General features: G+C 51.7%; 1 protein-coding gene across 1 annotated transcript in view; it reads left to right on the plus strand.

Annotated features, from left to right (window-relative positions):
* The first annotated feature begins 862 nt into the window (after window positions 1-862).
* Window positions 863-21,922, plus strand: part of LOC119300773 (aspartate carbamoyltransferase, chloroplastic-like) — a 22,076-nt gene continuing 1,016 nt past the window's right edge. The window contains exons 1-4 of the mRNA XM_037577662.1: window positions 863-1,381; window positions 7,955-8,094; window positions 9,289-9,462; window positions 9,570-9,806. Coding sequence (XP_037433559.1) covers window positions 964-1,381; window positions 7,955-8,094; window positions 9,289-9,462; window positions 9,570-9,806 — 969 coding nt within the window. The 5' untranslated portion in view covers window positions 863-963. The remainder of the gene's footprint in view (window positions 1,382-7,954; window positions 8,095-9,288; window positions 9,463-9,569; window positions 9,807-21,922) is intronic.

The following is a 21,922-nucleotide window of genomic DNA, read 5'->3' on the forward strand; positions in this document are numbered from 1 at the left end:
CGATTGATTACAACTTCAGTAGGTAGGTTCAGAGTGTTTGAACACATGCCTCCATCTCAGCTTGATATACATCTGCTACTTTCTGAAGATTACCAAAAGACATCATAAATGGTTGTCCTTCCCTCAGTTAAGTTTGCAATGTATTGTCCAGTTCCGTGCCATCACGCATGCATTTACATGATAAATCTTCGAAACAGTAAGTTCAGTCCATTTTCTGCAGATGTTAGTGTTCTAGGGAGACACATCACAGCAAAGGAGATGGATCTTCAGTCCAGATTAATAGATAGGAAGGAAAATTTAGGGCGTTGTGATCACTAGAGGGAGGAGGGCAAGCAGGTTCCATCCGTTATCATCAAATAAGATTAGTCGTCCTGAACTGTGGTAACCGCAATGGTGCTGCTTAGTTGCAGCACATCGTAGGAGGTGATTTTCTCAGCCATGCCGTTCAGAACGATCCGAGGGCCGGAGGTGGGAGACAAGCCCGCGGGGTGAGGGTCTTTTTTGCAAATCGCGTGGGTGTGCTAGGCTGAACGCGGGCGTCTTATTGCAAGAATTGCTTCAACGCACTACAGATGGAGGATTTGAATCCAACAGATGGCAGCGACAGGATAGAGGGGTGCACGAACTCAAGTGGATTCATAAAATAGGACGCCTAAATAAATATAGTACTACATACTCCCTCCGTTCCGAATTACTTGTTTTAGATTTGTCTAGATACAGAGGTATCTAACACTAAAATGAGTCTAGATACATCTGTATCTAGACAAATCGAAGACAAGTAATTCGTATCGGAGGAAGTACTAACGATATGAGATGGAAGGAGTAGACTAGTAGATAGAAAAAAAGACCTAGTACTACTCTTCTCCGATCATCGGCAGGTCTAAAAAGGTCAGGCGGAAAGCAAACCAAAGCAAACCTCCCCCGACTCCTAAAACCTTAAACCCTAGCTCCGGCCACTCCCCCATGGCGGCCATCCGGGTCATCCTCCCTCATCCCCACCTCCCCATCCCCTCGTGGAGACCCCAGCTCAAGCCCTCCTCATCCTATCCCCGCCGCGCGGTCGCCGCCCCAGCTTCGCTGTCTCCGTCGCCCCTCACGGCTTCCCTGCAACTCGGAGATGTGATCGAGGCGCAGCAGTTCGATCGGCAGGCGCTTAATGAGATCTTTGAGGTGGCGCGGGAGATGGAGGCCGTGGAGCGCAGCTCCCACGGGTTCCGGAGCCGCGTCCTTGAGGGGTACCTCATGGCCACGCTCTTCTACGAGCCCTCCACCCGCACGCGCCTCTCCTTCGAGGCCGCCATGCGCCGTCTTGGCGGGGAGGTGCTCACTACCGAGAACGCTCGCGAGTTCTCGTCCGCTGCCAAGGGCGAGACCCTAGAAGGTGAGTTGCCTAAAAGTATCTTGTCAGGCCTTGCCTTGAGCATTTGTGCTAATTGCTGCCTTCTGACCTTCACGTGGAATGGACAAGCTGAAATTTTAATTCTAATTGTAGTTATTTTGAGAGTGAATGAGGATGGGTAGTGGTTGGGCGATGCCGGTTGGTGGTGAGGAAATGCAAATTTTGTGGGTTATGGAGGAACATCGGTTTTGATTTTCAAGTGAGATTTTAACTAGGCACTAGTTGTGCAATAACTGCGAGTTGTAGCAAATTATGAAACTTTGAGGACCTGGGATTTCCTTAGAACCATTGTGAAGATTATTTGAGGAGGTCATCATCACTTCCTTGGATCTGTAAAGTAGAAAATTTTGGGTAGTCTGTATACGACTTACAGTGAAACAAACATGGGTTATCTGCCATGTTTGGTGAGGCCATCAAAGAAAAGTCAGCTACTGGAACTAGTTGGCTCTCAACCTTAATTATTTAACAATCGAGAAAATTCTTACATGCTGGTGTGGAGTGAACTATACAGATGGGGTGGGGGGTGGATGCTTATATAAATTATTGGGCAGCCCCAGTGCATGTAGCTCCTGCTTGCGCAGGGTCTGGGGAAGGGTCCGACCACTTTGGGTCTATTGTACGCAGCCTTTCCCTACATTTCTGTAAGAGGCTGTTTCCAGGACTTGAACCCGTGACCTCATGGTCACAAGGCAGCAGCTTTACCACTGCGCCAAGGCTCCCCTTCATGCTTATATAAATTATTATGAACTACAATTGGGAACATCCTACTTTAATTATAGATTGGCTACCATGTTCATATAATTGCGTCCATCCAATTCCATTGTTAAAAGATAGGGCCACCCTTACTAGTTTACTTCAATCATTGTGAATTTATTTTTCTTGGATGATATGAATGTGCAGTTCCTGCTGGTTTTGATGTAGGGACCACACGGTTGATTAATCCTACTTTAGTGATCTACGCTCTTATATTTCTTTACAGAGGGAGTATTATTTAATTTTTTAAATAACGTTTCCCAGATTATACCTGGATTTTTTTTTGGATTCTTAGAGCATCTCCAGCAGCTTCCCTTTTGCCAAAAATTTCATTTTATAGAGGAAGTTTGCACAGAAAACACGCTCCAACAGATTCCCTATTCCCACCCCCGCCCCCTCTCTCTACATAGAGTGGAAGTTCCCAATACCTTTTCCAATACATGCCATGTCAGCGGGCCGCTGCCAATCACCGCCGACCACTGCGCCGCTGCCGCACGTCGCTGCCGGACTGCCAAACTGCGCCGCCCACTGCCGTGCCGCACCACCACCATGTTAAGAGTAATCCTTGGAGCAGTCAGTCAGTCTTTCCTTAGGTACTATGCTAGCGAGTCAAGACTGTGTCTTAGGCTACAAGTCAGTGGGTCAAGATGTCTTAGGCTGTAAGAAAGCCATGGAGGTGGTTCTGTACTAGTTGCTTTCAACTATAAATATGGGGTAAAGCCTAGCCAGCTGCATCCATCTCAGCCCAGAAACTGAGTTCCCAATCAGAATCACCTGTGCTCTTGCTAGTTGCTGCTAACAATTAGCATCAGAGCTGATTAAGGTGAGGATCCTAAGAGATGTTAGTTTTAGGTCAGGGCGCTGCCCGTAGTCCAACTCCCTAGCCACGGTGCCATTCCCCCTCACCACCACCAAGACAACCGCGCCACCGTGATGTTGGAACGTGCGAGGTTGTCGTTGAGCGTGTCATTAAGAATCTTGGCGGTGGCAAGTACCCGACGCTGACACGAACGAACAACGCCGAATAGAGCCTTCGCATGAAAGTCATGCTGCAGGCTCGGGGCCTCCGGGAGGCTATCGAGCTTGGCGCTTACGACTTGTAGGAAGGTCGAATGGCGCTGGAGGCCATCTTGCACGCGGTACCGCCAGAGATGATGGCCAGCCTGGCTGTCAAGCGGAGCGCGCAGGAGGCTTGGGAGGCAGTCCGAGCCATGCGTGTCGGCATGGATCGCGTGCGGAAGGGCAAGGCACAACAGTCGAGGAAGGAATTTGAGACGATCTCATTCCATGAAAGGGAGTCCGTCTCCGACATTGCGCTGCGCCTCACCAACCTCGTCACAAGCCTCGCCACTCTCGTAGAACCGATAGATGAATCTGAAACCATCGAGAAATTCTTGTGACTTGTGTCACTCAAGTTCTCCTAGCTTGCTCTTTTGATCGAGATCCTCCTCGACATCTTTGAGTTGTTGTTTGAAGAGGTCACTGGTTGGTTGAAGGCGGCGTAGAACCGTCTCGAGTCGCAGGAGCCTCCACATGGGCATGACAGGCTTCTTCTCACCAAGCAGCAGTGGCTGAAGAAGATGAAAGTTCGCCAAGGGAGCAGCTACTCCAGGCCTGCGTGCGGTAGTGTACACCATCGATGGTGACCACAACGGAAGAAGGGTGGAGAAGGTGGTCATGATCACGCGGCACCCAGGGATGGCGCACACGATGACACATGCCACAATTGTAGGCGTCATGGCTGGGCCAAGGAGTGCAAGCAGCCTAGGAGAAACAGGGCTCTCCTGGCCCAAGCAGAGGAACATGATGAGCCTGCTCTCGTCATGGCTCAGGTCCGTGCCGCTCCAGCCCTAGCAACAGAGGTGCAGGACAACGTCACTTCAGCCCCAACCATGGAGGTACAGGACAACATCACTCCACTTCAGCCATGGTGATGCATGACAACATTGTTCTAGCCTCAGCCATAGTGGTGTAGGATAGTACCACTCTAGCTCCAGAGCATGCTCCCCTTCACATCGATGAGCCGAAGGCGAAAGCCTACCTCGGCACAAACAACGACGATGAGCGAATCGAGGGCGGGTACCTCGACAGCGGCGCCACAAACCATGTAGAGGCCATGGCGATGCCTTTGCTGAAATTGACCTAACGGTCACTGGCACTGTCAAATTTGGCGATGCTAAAATCGTCGAAATCAGGGGCATTGGCACCATCATCTTCGCTGGCAAGAACAACGGAACACAAGGCCCCCAGTGGCGTTTACTTCATCCCATGGCTGAAGAACCCGATCAACAACATTGGTCAGCTTGATGAGAGCGATGCATGTGTGCTGACCAGAAGAGATGTGCTTTGAATTTGGGATCAACAAGGTCGACTCCTTGTTTGGGTTAGGCATGGCCAGAATCGCCTTTACCTCCTACATCTTCAGGTGGCCTGCCCAATATGCCTCTCTGCCCGCCACGACGACATCACTTGGTGGTGTGATGAGAGATATTGGCATCTCAATTTTGACGCATTGGAGAAGATGGGACACCTCACTATGACACGCGGGCTGCCATGGCAGGATCACGGGGAGCAGCTCTGCGACATGGGTGTCATCACTAAGCATGGCTGCGGCACATTTCCTTAGCAAGCAAGGTACCACACATAGGAGCTTCTTGAGCTCGTCCATGGCGACCTTTGCAGTCCCGTTTTGCCGACACCTAGAGGATGGCGCTACTTCTTGCTGGTGGTGGACGACACCACTCGCTACTTGTGGGTGAAGCTCTTGGCTGCCAAGAATAATGCACCTGATGCCATAAAATAATTCGAGCAGAAGCAAAAGCTTAGAGTGGATGTAAATTGCGCATGTTCCGCATGGACAATGACGATGATTTTACCAAAATGGAGTTTGCTATCTATTGTGTTGTCTATTGTGCTGATGAAGGCACCCAACGCTACTTCTCCGCACCTTGCACCTTACACGCCGCAACAGAATGGTGTCGTCGAGTGGCGGAACTAGAAGGTGGTGGCAATGGCATGTGCTCTGCTGAAACAGAGGAGCATGCCAGCTGAATTTTGGGGGGAGGCTGTGAGCATTGCTGTCTTGCTTCTCAATTGTGCTCCCACCAAATTCCTTGCTCGAAGACGCCTTACGAGGCGTGGCACGGCCGCAAGCCGGCTGTCCGCTACCTTCGCACCTTTGGGTGCTTAGCATATGTTAAGGAACTGGGGACCTGCGTAAGCTCAATGACCGGAGCTCTCCTACTGTGTTCATTGGCTTTGAGGAAGGTGTGAAAGACCGGCTGCTGGACCCTAATCGGCGTCGGTGTACGCAACGAGCTCGAAGGAGGCGGACGCACGGAGATGAAGGCCGAAGCCCGGCGTGCCGCGGATGTACCGAAGTATCTGTTTGATGAGCGCCCAGTGCACGTCATGAGGTGCATGCATGTGCTGCCAAACCTGCTGCAGGGTGTAGCAGATGTCAGAGTGAGATATTATCACACACCGATAATGCTGTGACATTATCAGTGGGCTTGCCGTCGGCGGCAGACAGCTTGGGCTTGGCCTCGGCCGGCGTGGAGGCCGGTCTGCAGCCGTCATGCCCACATGATCAAGTCGTGCCCACGTGATCAAGTAGGTCGATAGCGTACTCCTCCTGATGGAGGAAGAAGCCGGGGGCGTTGCGGCGGCGGACATTGATGTCGAGGACGAAATGCAGAGCGCCGAGGTCCTTGAACTGGAATTTGGCACTCAGCTAGGCAATGACATCATGAAGAAGAGCAGCGTGCGATGCGATGATGACAATATCATCGACGTACAGGAGGAGGTAGGCTACATGATCTCCGTGATGAAGCATGAACAACAACGTGTTTGATGTTGTTGCGCGGAAGCCAAGTATGCCGAGGAACACAACAATGTGATGGCACCATGCGCACGACGCCTGCTTGAGTCCGTAGAGGGAACGAGATAACACACAGACGTCGTCGGGGTGAGCGGCGTCAGCGAAACCGACCGGTCGGCTGTTGACACATAATACACTCCTGTAGGACCGCGTGAATGGAGGAAGCGAGTGGAGGCCAACTTGACAACGGGGGAGAAAGTCTCCGAGAAGTCCGCGCTGGCGGGCTGAGCGAACCCGCGCACGATCCACCTCGCTTTGTACCTGTTTAGGGAACCATGTCCAGGGAACCATCGGGGTGAAACTTCTGACAGAATACCCACTTTATGGTGACGAGGTTGGCGCCATGGGACCGAGGGACAAGCGTCCAAGTCTGGTTGGCGTGCAGGGTGTCAAGCTCCACCTGCATGGCCGCAGTCCAGTGAGGATCACGCAGGGCAACACGAGCCGAGCGGGGAACCGATGAGATCACGTCGGAAGCAAAGGTTGGCGTAGCGACGGGGCAGGAAGATCCCACGTTGGTCGTGCGTCACCATGTTGTGCTTCGGGAGAACCGGACGGTGAGGAGGGTAGCGTTGAGGGTAACATACACCATCAACGCTAAGAGTCTAACTAACTGAACCTATTCTAGTTGAGAGGATATACATTACCAGAGAATTGGGAGGAGGAAATCAGAAATGCGTGTGAGAAGGTGGTGGAGCAACAACAGTGAAGTGCATCCTTCGCTATGTCGCTAGCACCAGCCACCACGGTCTATGCTATAGGCGGAAGACTGGAGAGACACGGCTGATTTGTTAAAGTGACAGTGACCTCGCCGGTGAGCGCGAGTGGCACGGTGTTCTTGGTAGTAATTTGGTGAGCTGGCAGTCACTCAAGTAACGAGTGGTGGCTCTGACCTCCTGTGAGGCAGAGTATGTGGTTGCCACATCTGCCGCAACACAAGGACTTGGCTGGCTTGGCTGCTTGGTGAACTCCATGGGAGAGAAGTCGAGGCAGTCGGGCTAATGGGGGACAACAAGTCCGCCTTGGCGCTGGCCAAGAACCCGGTCTATCATAATGCAGCAAACATATCGACTTGCGGTACCATTTCATCGGGGACTGCTTGGTGAATGGGAGTGTCATCAACGACAGCTACATCAACACCACAGACCAACTCGCTGACATTCTAATGAAAACACTAGGGCGGGTGAAATTCCATGAGCTGTGTGCTAGGATTGGGATGGTCCAAATCAATTCAAGTCTGATTTGCAAGGATAGGGGGGAATTGTTAAGAGCAATCCTTGCAGCAGTCAGTCAATGAGTCGAGTCTTTTCCCTAGGTAGTAAGCTAGTGAGTCAAGCCTGTGTTTTAGGCTACAAGTAAGTGGGTCAAGTCAAGATGTCTTAGGCTGTAAGAAAGCCACTGAGGTGGTTCTGTACTAGTTGCTTTCCCCTATAAATAAGGGGTGAAGCCTAGCTAGCTGCATCCATCGCAGACCAGAAACTGATTCCCAAATCAGAGTCCCTGTGCTCTTGCTAGTTGGTAATAACACACCATGCCACCGCTGCTGCCTGGCGCAGTGCCGCCCCCGCACCATCGCCACCTTGTCGCCCGCCTGCCGCCGCCCGCCCGCTCTGCCCGCTCTGCCTGCACTGGTCCCCTGCCCCACCGTGCCACCTGTCGCCGGAGCTCCGCTGGTATCTTCCATGCACATGAGAGGGAGAGGGAGAGGGGGAGGGAGGGAGGGAGGGAGGGAGGGAGAGAGAGGATCTGCTATAGCAGTACACCTATGAAACCCAATAAATTTAGTGGGAGAGCCCTAATAACCGCTTATTGGGGAAAGAGTTTTTGGGTGATCTGCTGGAGATGCTCTTACTTGTACTCCATTCAAAGTAATGCGTGTTTTTTAAACAAACATTATGTCAAACCATGTATAACCAATGCAGATACCATAAGAACCGTTGAAGGTTATTCTGATATTATCGTTCTGAGACATTTTGAAAGTGGAGCTGCCAGAAGAGCAGCGGCTACTGCAGAAATTCCGGTTATTAATGCAGGTGATGGGCCAGGGCAACATCCTACTCAGGTAATTATTATGTTGCTAACTCTTCCTGCTCCTTTTATTGGGAAGCACCGAAGCAATGTCCACATTCTTAGAATAAGACAGTTCTTCTAACAAGGAATTTGCAACTTTTATTTGAGGGTAGGTGCTATAGTGAATGGTCAGTGAACCATGTGATGGCATTCCCTTTTTTGGTAGTATTAGGTGTTGATCAGATATTGTCAATTCATACTATAGGCTGATTTTGGATCCAGTTTCTGTTTTGCCATGCTTTCTTTGTAGAATTGAGTTGATGAATGATGCTTCATGGTAGGGTGATGATGGCAATTTTGTTGACAGTTCTGCAGCCTTTCTTTAATCGTTAGTATAAATGAGCGATACACTTCTGTGTCTGCCTCTAGCACTTGGTTGAGGCTATCCTAGTATTTCCCAATTGGCCATATTATTTGGAAGAATAAAATTATCTATAGTAATGTCGACAAGTCATGGATTATAAACCTTTCTGGAATATGCAATGTGCTGTCCTGTACTTTTGAAGGTTTCTGTGTAAATTGAGCAGAATTTCATTCTGTTGGCATCACCATACAAATTTCTGCTGTGACAACCCCATCCCCGTTTGTTTCTTTTTATACTGTATTTTTACCAGGATCATTGTTTATAAGGTGGTAAAGAGACCTAAGGCAAGCATCACCTGCTCTGATGCCTAAGCGGCGCCTAAATTGGGCATATTTCTAAGGTGCTGCCAGAGCGCCTTATCACTTAAGCAACGCCTAAGCGTCTAAAGCAGGACGCTTTACAAACAAGGACCAGGATTATGTATTAAAGAGGCTATTCGGCCGCGATAAACTAGAAGTTGATGACCACAATACCCATGTATTCATGTGTTATGATCACGAGAGAGAATAGTTGCTCGTAAATATTGATTTGATGGTGAAGATAAATTGTGAAAGAAAGAGAGAACATACATTAAACTCGCTTGCACGCCTTATGTACTGAAAGTGTATCTGTACGCCTTCTATATTGAATGGAAGTCAACGGGTTTTCAGCTAATTGTTTGTGCCCATTACCCATTAGTTCGTCCACCACCTCTTTGTCTAATTCATCATGTTGGTAAATATAGTTTGTTTGTGCTCATTGGAATCTACTTTCTGTTGTTACATCATGCTGAAGTACCACTTTTGCATTCTTTGTAGTTGATATGTTCATTCTTTCATTCAGGCTTTGTTGGATGTATATACAATAAAGAGAGAGATTGGTAGGCTAGATGGAATCAAACTTGGTTTGGTTGGAGACCTTGCCAATGGGAGAACTGTTCGTTCTCTGGCCTATTTGATCGCTAAGTACCAGAACATTAAGATATACTTCGTATCTCCAGATGTTGTAAAAATGAAGGTACTTTTATCCCCAATAATTAATATTGTCTGGCCTCTTTTCTTTTGAATTCTATTGTAGTCCGATGGAATAAATGGATTGTTGTTTGTATTTCTTCTTGTTCAAAGGATGATATTAAGGAGTACTTAACTTCACAAGGTGTTGAATGGGAAGAAAGTTCAGATTTATTGGATGTGGCATCCAGGTGTGATGTAATTTATCAAACACGCATTCAAAAAGAAAGATTCGGAGAGAGGATCGATCACTATGAGGCAGCTCGTGGGAAATATATTGTGGATAAGAAGGTTTTAGGTGTGCTGCCAAAGCATGCTGTTATCATGCATCCCCTTCCAAGGCTGGATGAGGTCAGCAGTTATCCTTTCACATACATCGCAGAAATGATTGTTTATTATTATGAGTGTCACCTTATGTTGCATCTCAATCCCGTTGTGTCACTGGGGAGTTTTTGATTGTCAAAGGCTTAATCCAATATTTAACGAGTCTTTGAATTGGGGTGCTGAAGTAATCTGTTATGTCTAATTAGTACTCTCTCTGTTCACAAATATGAGATGTTTTGGATATTTCAATATGGACTACATAGGGACTGAAATGACTGAACAAACACACTAAAACATGTCTATAAACATCCGATTCAGAAAAAAGTTAGAACATCTTATATTTGTGAACGAAGGTAGTTACCATGTCAAATGATATGGCTTGGTGTAGTATACTGGTCAATTTAGTTATGACCAATCCATTCGGAGCTCGGGAATTGGTTAGCCAAAAGTAGTTCTTGATATTAAGCAAGTAGCAACTTGGATTCCCATGTGACCATAGGTATATTATACACGTATGGGTGAGGGAAATATTCAGAAAGCTGTTAGACCTTTGAACCTGAGCATTGATAGTTGTGGATGACACTAGGAGAGTTGGGACAATTTTCGTTGGTTTATTTCTCACACAATGCCATGCCAACCTGAGGGGTTGGGGATACATACTTATAGGCTGCAGCCAGCCAAGCATATGCTGAGATGCCGCTAAGATGCCAGTCTAAGATGCTAGTCTAAGATGCCAGTCTAAGATGCTATCCTAACTACCAGTCCTTGATGGTCAGGAACTCTATCCTAACTGCCACAAGGACCATGTGCTGCAGCCCCACAACGACCCTAGTACACAGACTTATCCATCATTCTCCCCCTAAGTCTTGTATGTTGTCTTGTGGGAGAGTTGAATCATCCCGATCCTGGAGCAAAGCTCGAGGAACTTGACCCTCCCAAGAGGCTTGGTGAGCAGGTCTGCGAGCTGGTCCGTGGTGTTGATGTAGCTCGCCTCGATGCTCCCTTCTTCCACACAGCTGCGGATGAAGTGATACCTCAGTCAGATGTGCTTGCTCCGTTCGTGGAACACGGGGTTCTTTGCCAGGGCCATGGCGGACTTGCTGTCCACCAGGAGCTGCACCGTTCTGGTGTCTTGAACAAGAAGCAGTCGAGCGAGCCAGAGCGCCTGAGTGCAGGCGGTGGAGGCCGCTATGTACTCAGCCTCACAGCTGGACAGGGCCACCACCTGCTGCTTGACTGATTGCCAGCTCACAAGACACTTGCCGAGGAAGAAGAGGATCCCGCTCGTGCTCTTGCTGGTGTCAATGTCGCCGGCGTGGTCGCTGTCGCTGTACCCGACGAAGTGTGCCGCCCCCGGACACCTAGGGTAGTGGAGGCCGTGGTCGAGGGTCCCTGCTACATAGCGGACGATCCTCTTCACTGCCTGCTGGTGTTCCGACATCGGTCGCTCCATGAACCGGCTGACATAGCCGACGGAGAATGCCAAGTCCGGCCGTGTGTGGGTGAGGTAGCGAAGGCTCCCCACAAGGCGTCGGTACTGCGTAGCATCCACTTCCTCCGTCGTGCTGTCGCGGCTCAGTTTCAGCCTCTCCTCCATCGGAGTGAGAGCTGGGTGGCAGTTGGTGAGCCCAGCTAGCTCAACGATGCGCTTGGCGTAGGCGGACTGTCGAAGCGCGATCCCGGAGTGGTCCTGGTGCACCTCAATCCCAGATAGAAGGAGAGGAGCCCCAGATCACTCATCTGGAAGGTGGCCTTCATGTCTTCCTTGAACGCCGCCACCTCTGCATCTTTGGTGCCGGTGATCACCAAGTCGTTAACATAGACGCCCACCAGCAGGGCATTTCCTCCACTGCCCCGTCGGTAGACGGCAACCTCATGCGGGCTTTGCTCGAAGCCCATCTTCTTTAGCGTGGAGTCCAGCTTGGCGTTCCACGCCCTAGGTGCCTGCCGTAGGCCATAGAGAGCCTTGCGCAGGCGGAGTACCTTGCCCTCCTGGCCGGGAATCGCAAATCCCGGTGGCTGATGCACGTAGACTTCCTCCTTCAAGTCGTCGTTGAGGAATGCCGACTTGACATCCATGTGATGGACACGCCAGCCCTCCTGGGCAGCCAGCGCAAGGAGAAGTCGTACGGACTCCATCCGTGCCACGGGAGCGAAGGCGTCGTCGAAGTCGACTCCTTCCTGCTGCAAGATACCTCGGGCCACCAGGCGAGCCTTGTGCTTGATGATGGCGCCGGCTCCATCCCTCTTCAGCTTAAACACCCACTTAAGGGTGATTGCGTGGTGACCACGAGGGAGGTCAGCGAGCTCCCAGGTGCGGTTTTGCTCGACCGCATCCATCTCCAACTGCATCGCGGCGCGCCATGCCGCATCTCTCTCGGCCTCTGCAAAGGACCGTGGTTCGCCGTCCTCACACGCGAGTTGTAGCTGCGCCTCCAGGTCACGTAGGCATCAGTCCCGGTGCCGGCTGGTCGCCGAGTAGATCATCCATCGTGCGATACCGCAGCTGTTTGCCTTCATACCACGCGTCGACACGCTCCTCGTCGTGAGTGAGCAGGGAAGCGAACTTCATCGGGTTGTGCTCTGCGTGAGCTGGTGTTGATGAAGACGAACCCGGAGTGGTGACTGCCGGGGCTGGAGTATGTGGCGTCGCCAGGTGTGGTGCCGTCGGCGTAGCAGGCACCGGAGTCGATGCAGTTTTGGGGGCCGGGGTAGACGCGCCCGGCGAAGAGGAGCTGCTTGCTCCCCCGGCTTCCTTGAAGTGGGCGTACTCGACAATGAAGTCGTCATACGTCAGCGTCGAGCCGTTGTCCACCGCCTTGTCCCATTGCCACCCTCGCCCTTCGTTGAACACGACGTCTCGCGCCGTGCGCACACGCTGTGTCTTTGGGTCGAGGATGCGGTAGGCCTTTGAGCCCTCCGCGTAGCCGATGAAGACTCCTGGAGTGCTCCTGTCGTCGAGCTTGCCGATGTGGCCGAGCTCCTTAGCGAACGCAAGACAACCAAAGACCCGCAAATGGGAGACTGCCGGCTTCCCGCCCATGCCAGGCCTCGTACGGTGTCCTGCCGTCGAGTGCCTTAGTAGGCGAGCGGTTGAGGATGTAGACGGCCGTCAGCACCGCCTCTCCCTAGAAAACAGCTGGCATCCCTCTCTGCTTGAGGAGAGCCTGAGCCATCCCCACAACCGTCTGGTTGCGCCGCTCGACGACTCCGTTTTGCTGCGGGCTGTACGGCGCGGAGTAGTGGCGCTGGATGCCCTCATCGGCGCAGTGTGACGCGAATTCAGCCGCCGTGAATTTGCCGCCGTTGTCAATGCGCAACACGCGCAATTTGCGGCCGCTCTCCGCCTCCACACCAACCTGCGCGCGCCTGTGTCCGCCGTTTCTCCCTTGCTGCCGAGAATCATCGCCCACATGTAGCGAGAGAGATCGTCGACGAGCAGCAGGAAGTAGCGTCGACCTCCTGGTGTGGCTGGCATCACCGGGCCGCACAAATCTCCGTGCACGAGCTCCAGCTTCTCCTTGGCCCGAAAACTCGCCTGTTGGGGAAAGGGGAGTTGTCTCTGCTTCGTCAGTACGCAGATGTCGCAGAACTGCTCCACATGGTCGAGGCATGGCAGGTCTCGTACCATCTCCTTGGCACTTAGACGCTTCAAGGCCTCAAAATGAAGGTGCCCAAAGCGCTCATGCCATTGCCACGCCTCGTTGTCCCGACGGACAACGAGACAGACCGGTTGTGCCACCTGCACATCAAGGACGTAAAGTTGATTTTCACCTCTGGGTACCTTGGCGAGAAGGCGACCCTGGCGATCCCAGATGCGTAGGACCCCATGCTTAATCAGCACGCGTGAGCCGTTCTCATCCAGCTATCCCAAGCTGATGGAGTTCCTTAGCGCGGGGATTTAGTAGACACCGGTGAGCAGCCGGTGTTCTCTCGTCTTGGTGGTGAAGATGACGGAGCCGACGCCCTTAATTTCCACAACGGAGGCATCCCCAAACTTGACGGAGCCTGGCGCATCGAAGTCGAGCTCGGCAAAGAATTCCCTTCGACCGGTCATGTGGTGGGTGGCGCCGGTGTCGAGGCACCACCCCGTAGTCTTGTCTTTCCCGGAGCCATCTCCGAGAAGGGCGTGTGCTTTTGGCTCGTCGAGGTGGATGAGAGCTTTTGCGACTGGTGTCGCTGAAGATAGCCCAATGCTTGCACGCGCCATGAACAGAGCCGTCTCCTCCTCCTTCGCCTGTGCGACGTGAGCCTGGCCTTGTCGTGGTTGCCGACACTCATTGGCCCAATGGACAAACCGGCCACCGTTGTGGCAACTGTTGTCTTGTGCCGGCTTGGGCTTGCCAGCGGCGCCGTCCTTGGCGCCTCCGCGGGCGTCACCTTCGGCACGTCCTTGTGCCCTGCCTGTGGGGCCTCTTCGCGTCTTACGCTGCTTGCCACGCTTGCGGCCGCCCGTCGTGGAAGAAGGCTCCCCCTTCTTCCTGTCACCAAGGCTGGCATCCCACGGCTCCTGAGTTAGGAGCAGCTTCCCGCCGGTGGTGATGGGCCCCGAGGAAGGATGTGGCTCGTCGGTGTCGACGACCTTGAGGCGACCTATCGCCTCCTCGATTGTCATCGTGGAGAGGTCCAGCAAAGACTCGATCGATCGAGCCATCTGCTTGTACTTCTCAGGGATGCACCGAAAGAGCTTCTCGACAGCTCTCTCCTCGGTGTAGGTGGCATCACCAAACTTCACCAACTTCTGCAGCAGAGCGTTGAGACGAAGAGCAAAGTCATCAACGTCCTCACCTGGCTTGAAACCCAGGCTCTCCCACTCCTTACGAAGTGCCTGCAGAGTGGACTTGCGAGCACGGTCGCTGTCGATGCGTGCCGCGGCGATGGCGTCCCAAGCTTCCTTGGCAGTCCGCTAGCCGGAAAGCGAGAATTGCATTCCGGGCGGGACTGCGGCGATGAGGGCGTCCAGCGCCCGTCGGTCCTCTTGGTGGTCGACGTTGCTGTCCTGGACTGCCTGATCTGCATGATTCCGGCCCACTCGACGTAGTTGGTTTTAGTGAGGGTAGGCCACCCAGCACTGGGACCAACATCCCTGACCACAGTCCGGACCTCGTAGAGGCCGCGGTCCTGGTCGTTGCAGCCGCCGTCGCGGTGCGCACCTCCACCTGGAGCGCGGGCGTGCACGGCTGCCCACTGCGCCGTTCGCTCTTGCGCCACTTTGGCGCGGTCTGCGTCAGCGCCGTCGTCCGCAGGCGCGGAGCTGTTGGAGCTGCCGGAGCCGCCGCGGAGTGCCTTGGCATCCGCCGTAGCCTCACGTGCTGCTGCTGCTTCTACCTCCGCCCGGCTGCTTCTACCTCCGCTCTGGCCACTTCCAGCTCCGCTGCAGCCAGCCTCGACACCCTTGCTGCCGCAGCAGCTGTTGCTATAGCCGCTCGCTCACGCTCCTCTGCCACGGCGCGCTCGGCCTCCTGCCGGCGCCGTATGCTCGAGGTAGCCGTGTGTTGAGAGCGACCTGCAGACATGGCTCACTGCAGGGGCCTGTTGCGTGAAGAGGAGGCTGTTGAAGACGAACTGCTGCTCGACAGTCCGGAGGGAGGAAGATAACCAGAGGCAGACGGAGCAGCTGCTGCTACCGACTTAGGCTTCTCACAGGAAATGCTCAGGGTACAAGATAACGAGGCTCTGATACCACTTGTTAGACCTTTGAACCTGAGCATTGATAGTTGTGGATGACACTAGGAGAGTTGGGACAATTTTCGTTGGTTTATTTCTCACACAATGCCATGCCAACCTGAGGGGTTGGGGATACATACTTATAGGCTGCTAGCCAGCCAAGCATATGCTGAGATGCTGCTAAGATGCCAGTCTAAGATGCTAGTCTAAGATGCCAGTCTAAGATGCTATCCTAACTGCCAGTCCTTGATGGTCAGGAACTCTATCCTAACTGCCACAAGGACCATGTGCTGCAGCCCCACAACGACCCTAGTACACAGACTTATCCATCAAAAGCCGCTTATACTATGCCAAATGATATGGCTTGGTGTACAACAACAACAACAACAAAGCCTTTAGTCCCAAACAAGTTGGGGTAGGCTAGAGGTGAAACCCATAAGATCTCGCGACCAACTCATGGCTCTGGCACATGGATAGCAAGCTTCCACGCACCCCTGTCCATAGCTAGTTCTTTGGTGATACTCCAATCCTCCAGGTCTCTCTTAACGGATTCCTCCCATGTCAAATTCGGTCTACCCCGACCTCTCTTGACATTCTCCGCATGCTTTAGCCGTCCGCTATGCACTGGAGCTTCTGGAGGCCTGCCCTGAATATGCCTAAACCATCTCAGACGATGTTGGACAAGCTTCTCTTCAATTGGTGCTACCCCAAATCTCGTATATTATCATTCCGGACTCTATTCTTCCTCGTGTGGCCACACATCCATCTCAACATACGCATCTCCGCCACACCTAATTGTTGAACATGTCGCCTTTTAGTCGGCCAACACTCAGCGCTGTACAACATTACGGGTCGAATAGTCGTCTTGTAGAACTTGCCTTTTAGCTTTTGTGGCACTCTCTTGTCACAGAGAATGCCAAAAGCTTGGCGCCACTTCATCCATCCGGCTTTGATTTCATGGTTCACATCTTCATCAATACCCCCATCCTCCTGCAGCATTGACCCCAAATATCGAAAGGTGTCCTTCTGAGGTACCACCTGCCCATCAAGGCTAACCTCCTCCTCACACGTAGTAGTACTGAAACGACACATCATGTACTCGGTTTTAGTTCTACTAAGCCTAAACCCTTTCGATTCCAAGGTTTGTCTCCATAACTCTAACTTCCTATTTACCCCCGTCCGACTATCGTCAACTAGCACCACATCATCCGCAAAGAGAATACACCATGGGATATCTCCTTGTATATCCCTTGTGACCTCATCCATCACATAAGGGCTCAGAGCTGACCCCTGATGCAGTCCTATCTTAATCGGGAAGTCGTCAGTGTTGACATCACTTGTTCGAGCACTTGACACAACATTATCGTACATGTCCTTGATGAGGGTAATGTACTTTGCTGGGACTTTGTGTTTCTCTAAGGCCCACCACATGACATTCTGCGATATCTTATCATAGGCCTTCTCCAAGTCAATGAACACCATATGCAAGTCCTTCTTTTGCTCCTTGTATCTCTCCATAAGTTGTCGTACCAAGAAAATGGCTTCCATGATCGACCTCCCATGCATGAAACCAAACCGATTTTTTGGTCACGCTTGTCATTCTTCTTAAGCGGTGCTCAATGACTCTCTCCCATAGCTTCATTGTATGGCTCATCAGCTTAATTCGGTAATTAGTACAACTCTGAACACCCCCTTGTTCTTGCAGATTGGTACTAATACTAGTCGAATACCCGTGCGTTGCCACTGGAGAGATGTTACCGATCAAATTATTGCACTATCAATGTTTGATGTGCTTTACTTTGGAGTATAATATAATTTGATCAGTTTGGTTATAGCGAATACATTATTTATTTAGGCGTATCATAGAAGTTCTATGAGCTCTAAGTTTTATGAATAAATTTTTTAGATAACAACTTTCAAAGACTAAAATTGAATCTGAAACTTAAGTGACAACTCTATTACTTAGACAATTCGTTTCCTTCTCCATGTCACACCATTTTCTTTGCGTCGCAGACAAAAGCTATATTGAAGCAATCTGTCACATGGTGTAGTTGGCAGTGTAGATCATAAAGGTTCCATGTACAGTCTATGTACATCAGCCAACACCATAAAGATTAGAGATGCGTGCATGACGCGGTAAAGAAAAATTAATCACTAAATTTGGTACTTTATTTGAAACAAAATAATTAGATATTAAATGACACCAATAAAATAGTACTCCCTCCTGTATATTAATATTCATGGTGATTTCGTGTCATTATCATTAACAAAATAACCTGTAGAAAATTATTCCCTTCTCTTGATCATACCATGCTACCCATTAGTACTCTCAATGTTAGTCAATAATGACAAATCATAACGTCAAAGTGTAAGAACAAACTTGTTTTGGTGACCAGAAATAAATTACCTGCACAAGTCGTTCTTAAAGCTACAGGATGCAAGAGGAAAGCATAGTTAGAGCTACAGGATATAAGAGGAAAACATAGTCACACAGGACGAACAAAAGGGAGAGACGAACAAGATGATTACATGAACACAACGTGTCCTAGGTCCTCTCCCGCCGCCCTGGCTACTGCCTGCCCTGCACTCGCGCACGCCGCTCCGCAGCTGTCCCAAGCATCAACCATGTGCCTCGCCCGCGCCCTTCAGTAGCCCCACGAGCACCTGGCAGCCGTCACCGGCGCCCTCGCCTGCGATTCTGCGATGCCGAGACGAGCGGTCCTGCACCGGGATGAATGTAGCTAGAGCGATGGCCATGTCTGTACGCGCAGCCGTAGCACGCCCTTGTAGACCACAAAGAGAGAATGAGCATAAGAGATGAGGGAAAAAACTACTTGGATTGCAGCCGCCACTGCCCTAGCTCAGGCACGCTGCCGGCTTGTTTTCTGCTCCTCCATGAGTCGTGGCAATTCGAGGGGGCTCCGGGCCTCAGCCGCTTCCGCCTCGACGATCAACCCTGTCCAGGGCTCGGGGCTTTATAGAGGACCACCAGGAGCATCTCGATGAAGACGATAGAGACAACGCCGCCGCGGCGACCGATGCTGGTGAGTTCAGAGGCCAGGAGGTAGAGCGCGATGGCCACCCCAAACGTAGGCGTGAACCCTGCGCGTCCACCACTTCCCCGCCCGCGTCATGCTAGTGACGCGCTCCTCGAGGAGGAACACCATTGAAACGGTGCACATGGCGGCCTCCCGTCTGGCACGATGGCGAGCATGACCAGGAAGGAGGAACATGCATGGTCAGGTCGTCAGGAAATAAGGAGAAGCCCTAGCAGATCGTGCATGTATAGATGTGTGCATACCAGTGCGTTGATTTTGCCTGGTCTAGCGGCAGTTCTGGATTGCATAGGAAACGTGCATGCGTGGGTAGGGTTGTTTCTTTTTTGGTTTTTCCCCTTGTAAACCGGAGGGTTGGAAGTGTGGGAGGTGCTGTAAAAAGATCGTTGCGGTTCTCGCGAGAGGCGATCATGGTCTCGTGGATGGATCGTGGGAAGGAGGTGGCCCAATGATACGTGTCCAACGAGGTGGGGGGATCGAACGAGGTGTCGAACCACGAGGGGAGGTCGAACCATCACGATGTTCGATCCCCCTTTAATAGTAGAGATACTCCGTCTCCATTCTTCTGGCATCTTGTTTGCCCGAAAAATGAGGTTGAAAAGCTTGGTTAGCCATACTATCGCTATGTCCCCGAGGCCTTTCCACACCTCAATGGGGATACAATCAGGGCCCATCGCCTTGCCTCCTTTCATCCTTTTTAAAGCCTCCTTGACCTCAGACTCCTGGATTCGCCGCACAAAACGCATGTTGGTCTCATCAAAGGAGTCGTCCAGTTCAATGGTAGAACTCTCATTCTCCTCATTGAACAGCTTGTCGAAGTACTCCCGCCATCTATGCTTAATCTCCTCGTCCTTACCAAGAGTTGGTCTGCTCCGTCCTTGATGCATTTGACTTGGCCAATATCCCTCGTCTTCCTCTCTTGGATCTTGTCCATCTTATAGATGTCCCTTTCGCCTTCCTTCGTGCCGAACCGTTGGTAGAGGTCCTCATATGCCCGACCCCTTGCTTCATTGACAACTCGCCTTGCAGCCTTCTTCGCCATCTTGTACTTCTCTATGTTGTCTGCACTCCTATCCAGGTATAGGCGTCTGAAGCAATCTTTCTTCTCTTTAATCGCCTTCTGGACGTCATCATTCCACCACCAGGTATCCTTATCTTCGCTTCTCCTTCCCCTGGACACTCCAAACTCTTCTGAGGCCACCTTACGAATGCAAGTCGCCATCTTCATCCACACATTGTCCGCATCCCCTCCTTCCTCCCAAGGGCCCTCCTTAATGACCCTCTCCTTGAACGCCTGAGCTACCTCTCCCTTGAGCTTCCACCACTTCGGTCTAGTGACTGGCACGCTTATCCCGCTGGACATGAATCCGAAAGCGGAAGTCAGCAACCACCAGCTTATGCTGAGGTACAACACTTTCTGCAGGTATCACCTTACAGTCTAGGAACGCACGCTTATCTTCTCTTATCGAGAGGATGAAATCAATCTGGCTAGAGTGTTGGCCACTACTAAAAGTCACCAGATGTGGTTCTCTCTTTCTAAAGAGGGTGTTAGCTACAATCATGTCTTAGGCTAGAGCACTTAAGACATCTTCTCCTTCTTGATTCCTGATGCCATAGCCAAACCCCCCATGCGCCCCTTCAAAACCTGTGTTAGATGTACCCACGTGGCCATTGAGGTCTCCTCCTATGAAGAGCTTCTCGCCAATCGGTACACTCCTAACCATGTCTTCCAGGCCTTCCCAGAACTCCCTCTTGGTGTTCTCATTGTGACCTACTTGCGGGGTATACGTGTTGATAACATTGAGAACTAAGTCCCCAACTACCAGCTTGACCAGGATAATCCGGTGCCCACGTCTCTTGACGTCTACCACTCCATACTTGAGGCTCTTGTTGATCAAGATGCCTACGCCATTTCTGTTTGCGGCCGTCCCCGTGTACCACAGCTTGAAGCCGGTATCCTCCACCTCCTTCGCCTTCTATCCCCTCCATTTGGTTTCTTAGACGCAAAGGATATCAACACCTCTCCTCACCACTAAGGGCGTGTTCGGTAGTTGCCTGGCTTCTCAAATCCACATTTCCGGCCGTGGAGTCCAGCCGAACGGGTCCACTCCTGGATTTTGGAACGAGAAGCTGGCTCGTATCTGCGTGTAAAATCCACGGAGCGACGGAGTTGGGAAAACCTGGCTTTGAGGAAATTGGGAAGCGGGATTTGGAAAGAATTACGTGACTGTGCAACCGCGAAGTGATTGATGGACCCGCCACGCTCGAGCCCCTCCAGTCCTATGCACCTGCGACTCCTCTTCCCCCTCCCCAACCCTAGCCGCCGCACGCAGCAGGCGATGGCGCAAAGCACCTTGACCGCCGGCGGCCGCGCTCTCCACCGTCGTGACCCATGCTCGAGCCCCTCCAGTCCTCCACACCCGCGACTCCTCTTCCCCCTTCCCCGCCCCTGCTCGCCCTCTTCCGCCACCGTCGTCGACCAGGTCCGCCGCCGTCAGCGACGAGATTCTCTTCAGTGAATCGAGCTTCGCCGCTGTGATTCGACCACTGACCATCAGCGACGAGCTTCTCTGTCGTCAATCGAGCTCCCTCGCCTCCCCGTCCACCTCTTCCAATTTGGTCAGTAGCCCACGTATACCCAGGCCACAGAGAAACGAAGCCTGTCAAAATGGGCCGAATAAACACTTTCTGGCCTTTTGGCCTTGTTGATCGCTGGCTGCGAGAAGCTGCCGCACCGAACAGATTGGTCGATCCAGGAGTTTAGGTGGGAAGCTGGCTGCTGGATCTGGGCGACGGAGTTGAGGATTTTGCAGCCGTGGTGAACTACCGAACACGCCCTAAGGATGCGATGACCCGATCCTCGCTCACTTGCCACCGTATCCGGATCAAGATACGGCGCGCCACCAGGGGGTGACGGCCCGGCCCTTGCCCATTTGCCACCACACCCGGGTTCCGATGTGGCGCGTCGCTGAGAGGGTTACGCCCAACGAAAATCTTTTGGGTTTCTTCTTCATAAGAGCGGCTGAGTTTTTACATTGGCTCGCCAAGCCTATCACAACCCCCCTCCTTTACCCGGTATTGGGACCGGCTATGTTGAGACAACATAGGCGGAGTTGGCAGATAAATATTATAATGAGTTCTCCTTCAGTATGGAGTATACTGGTCCATTTTTCTGTCACGAATCCATTCTGAGCTCGGGAATTGGTTAGCCAAAAGCAGTTCTTGGTGTTAAGGAAGTAGCAACTTGTATTCCCATGGGCCCATAGGTATATTATACACGTATGTTTGAGGGAAATATGCACAAAGCCTTTTATACTATGGGGAAAATACAGATGCTATACATGGCTATAAATATAAACACCCCTGTCAACCTCTTGGTGGATCAACAACATCGAGTTCCAAGAGATAGAAGCCGTACTG

This window comes from Triticum dicoccoides, chromosome 5A, assembly GCF_002162155.2.
Source record: "Triticum dicoccoides isolate Atlit2015 ecotype Zavitan chromosome 5A, WEW_v2.0, whole genome shotgun sequence".
Lineage (NCBI taxonomy): Eukaryota > Viridiplantae > Streptophyta > Magnoliopsida > Poales > Poaceae > Triticum > Triticum dicoccoides.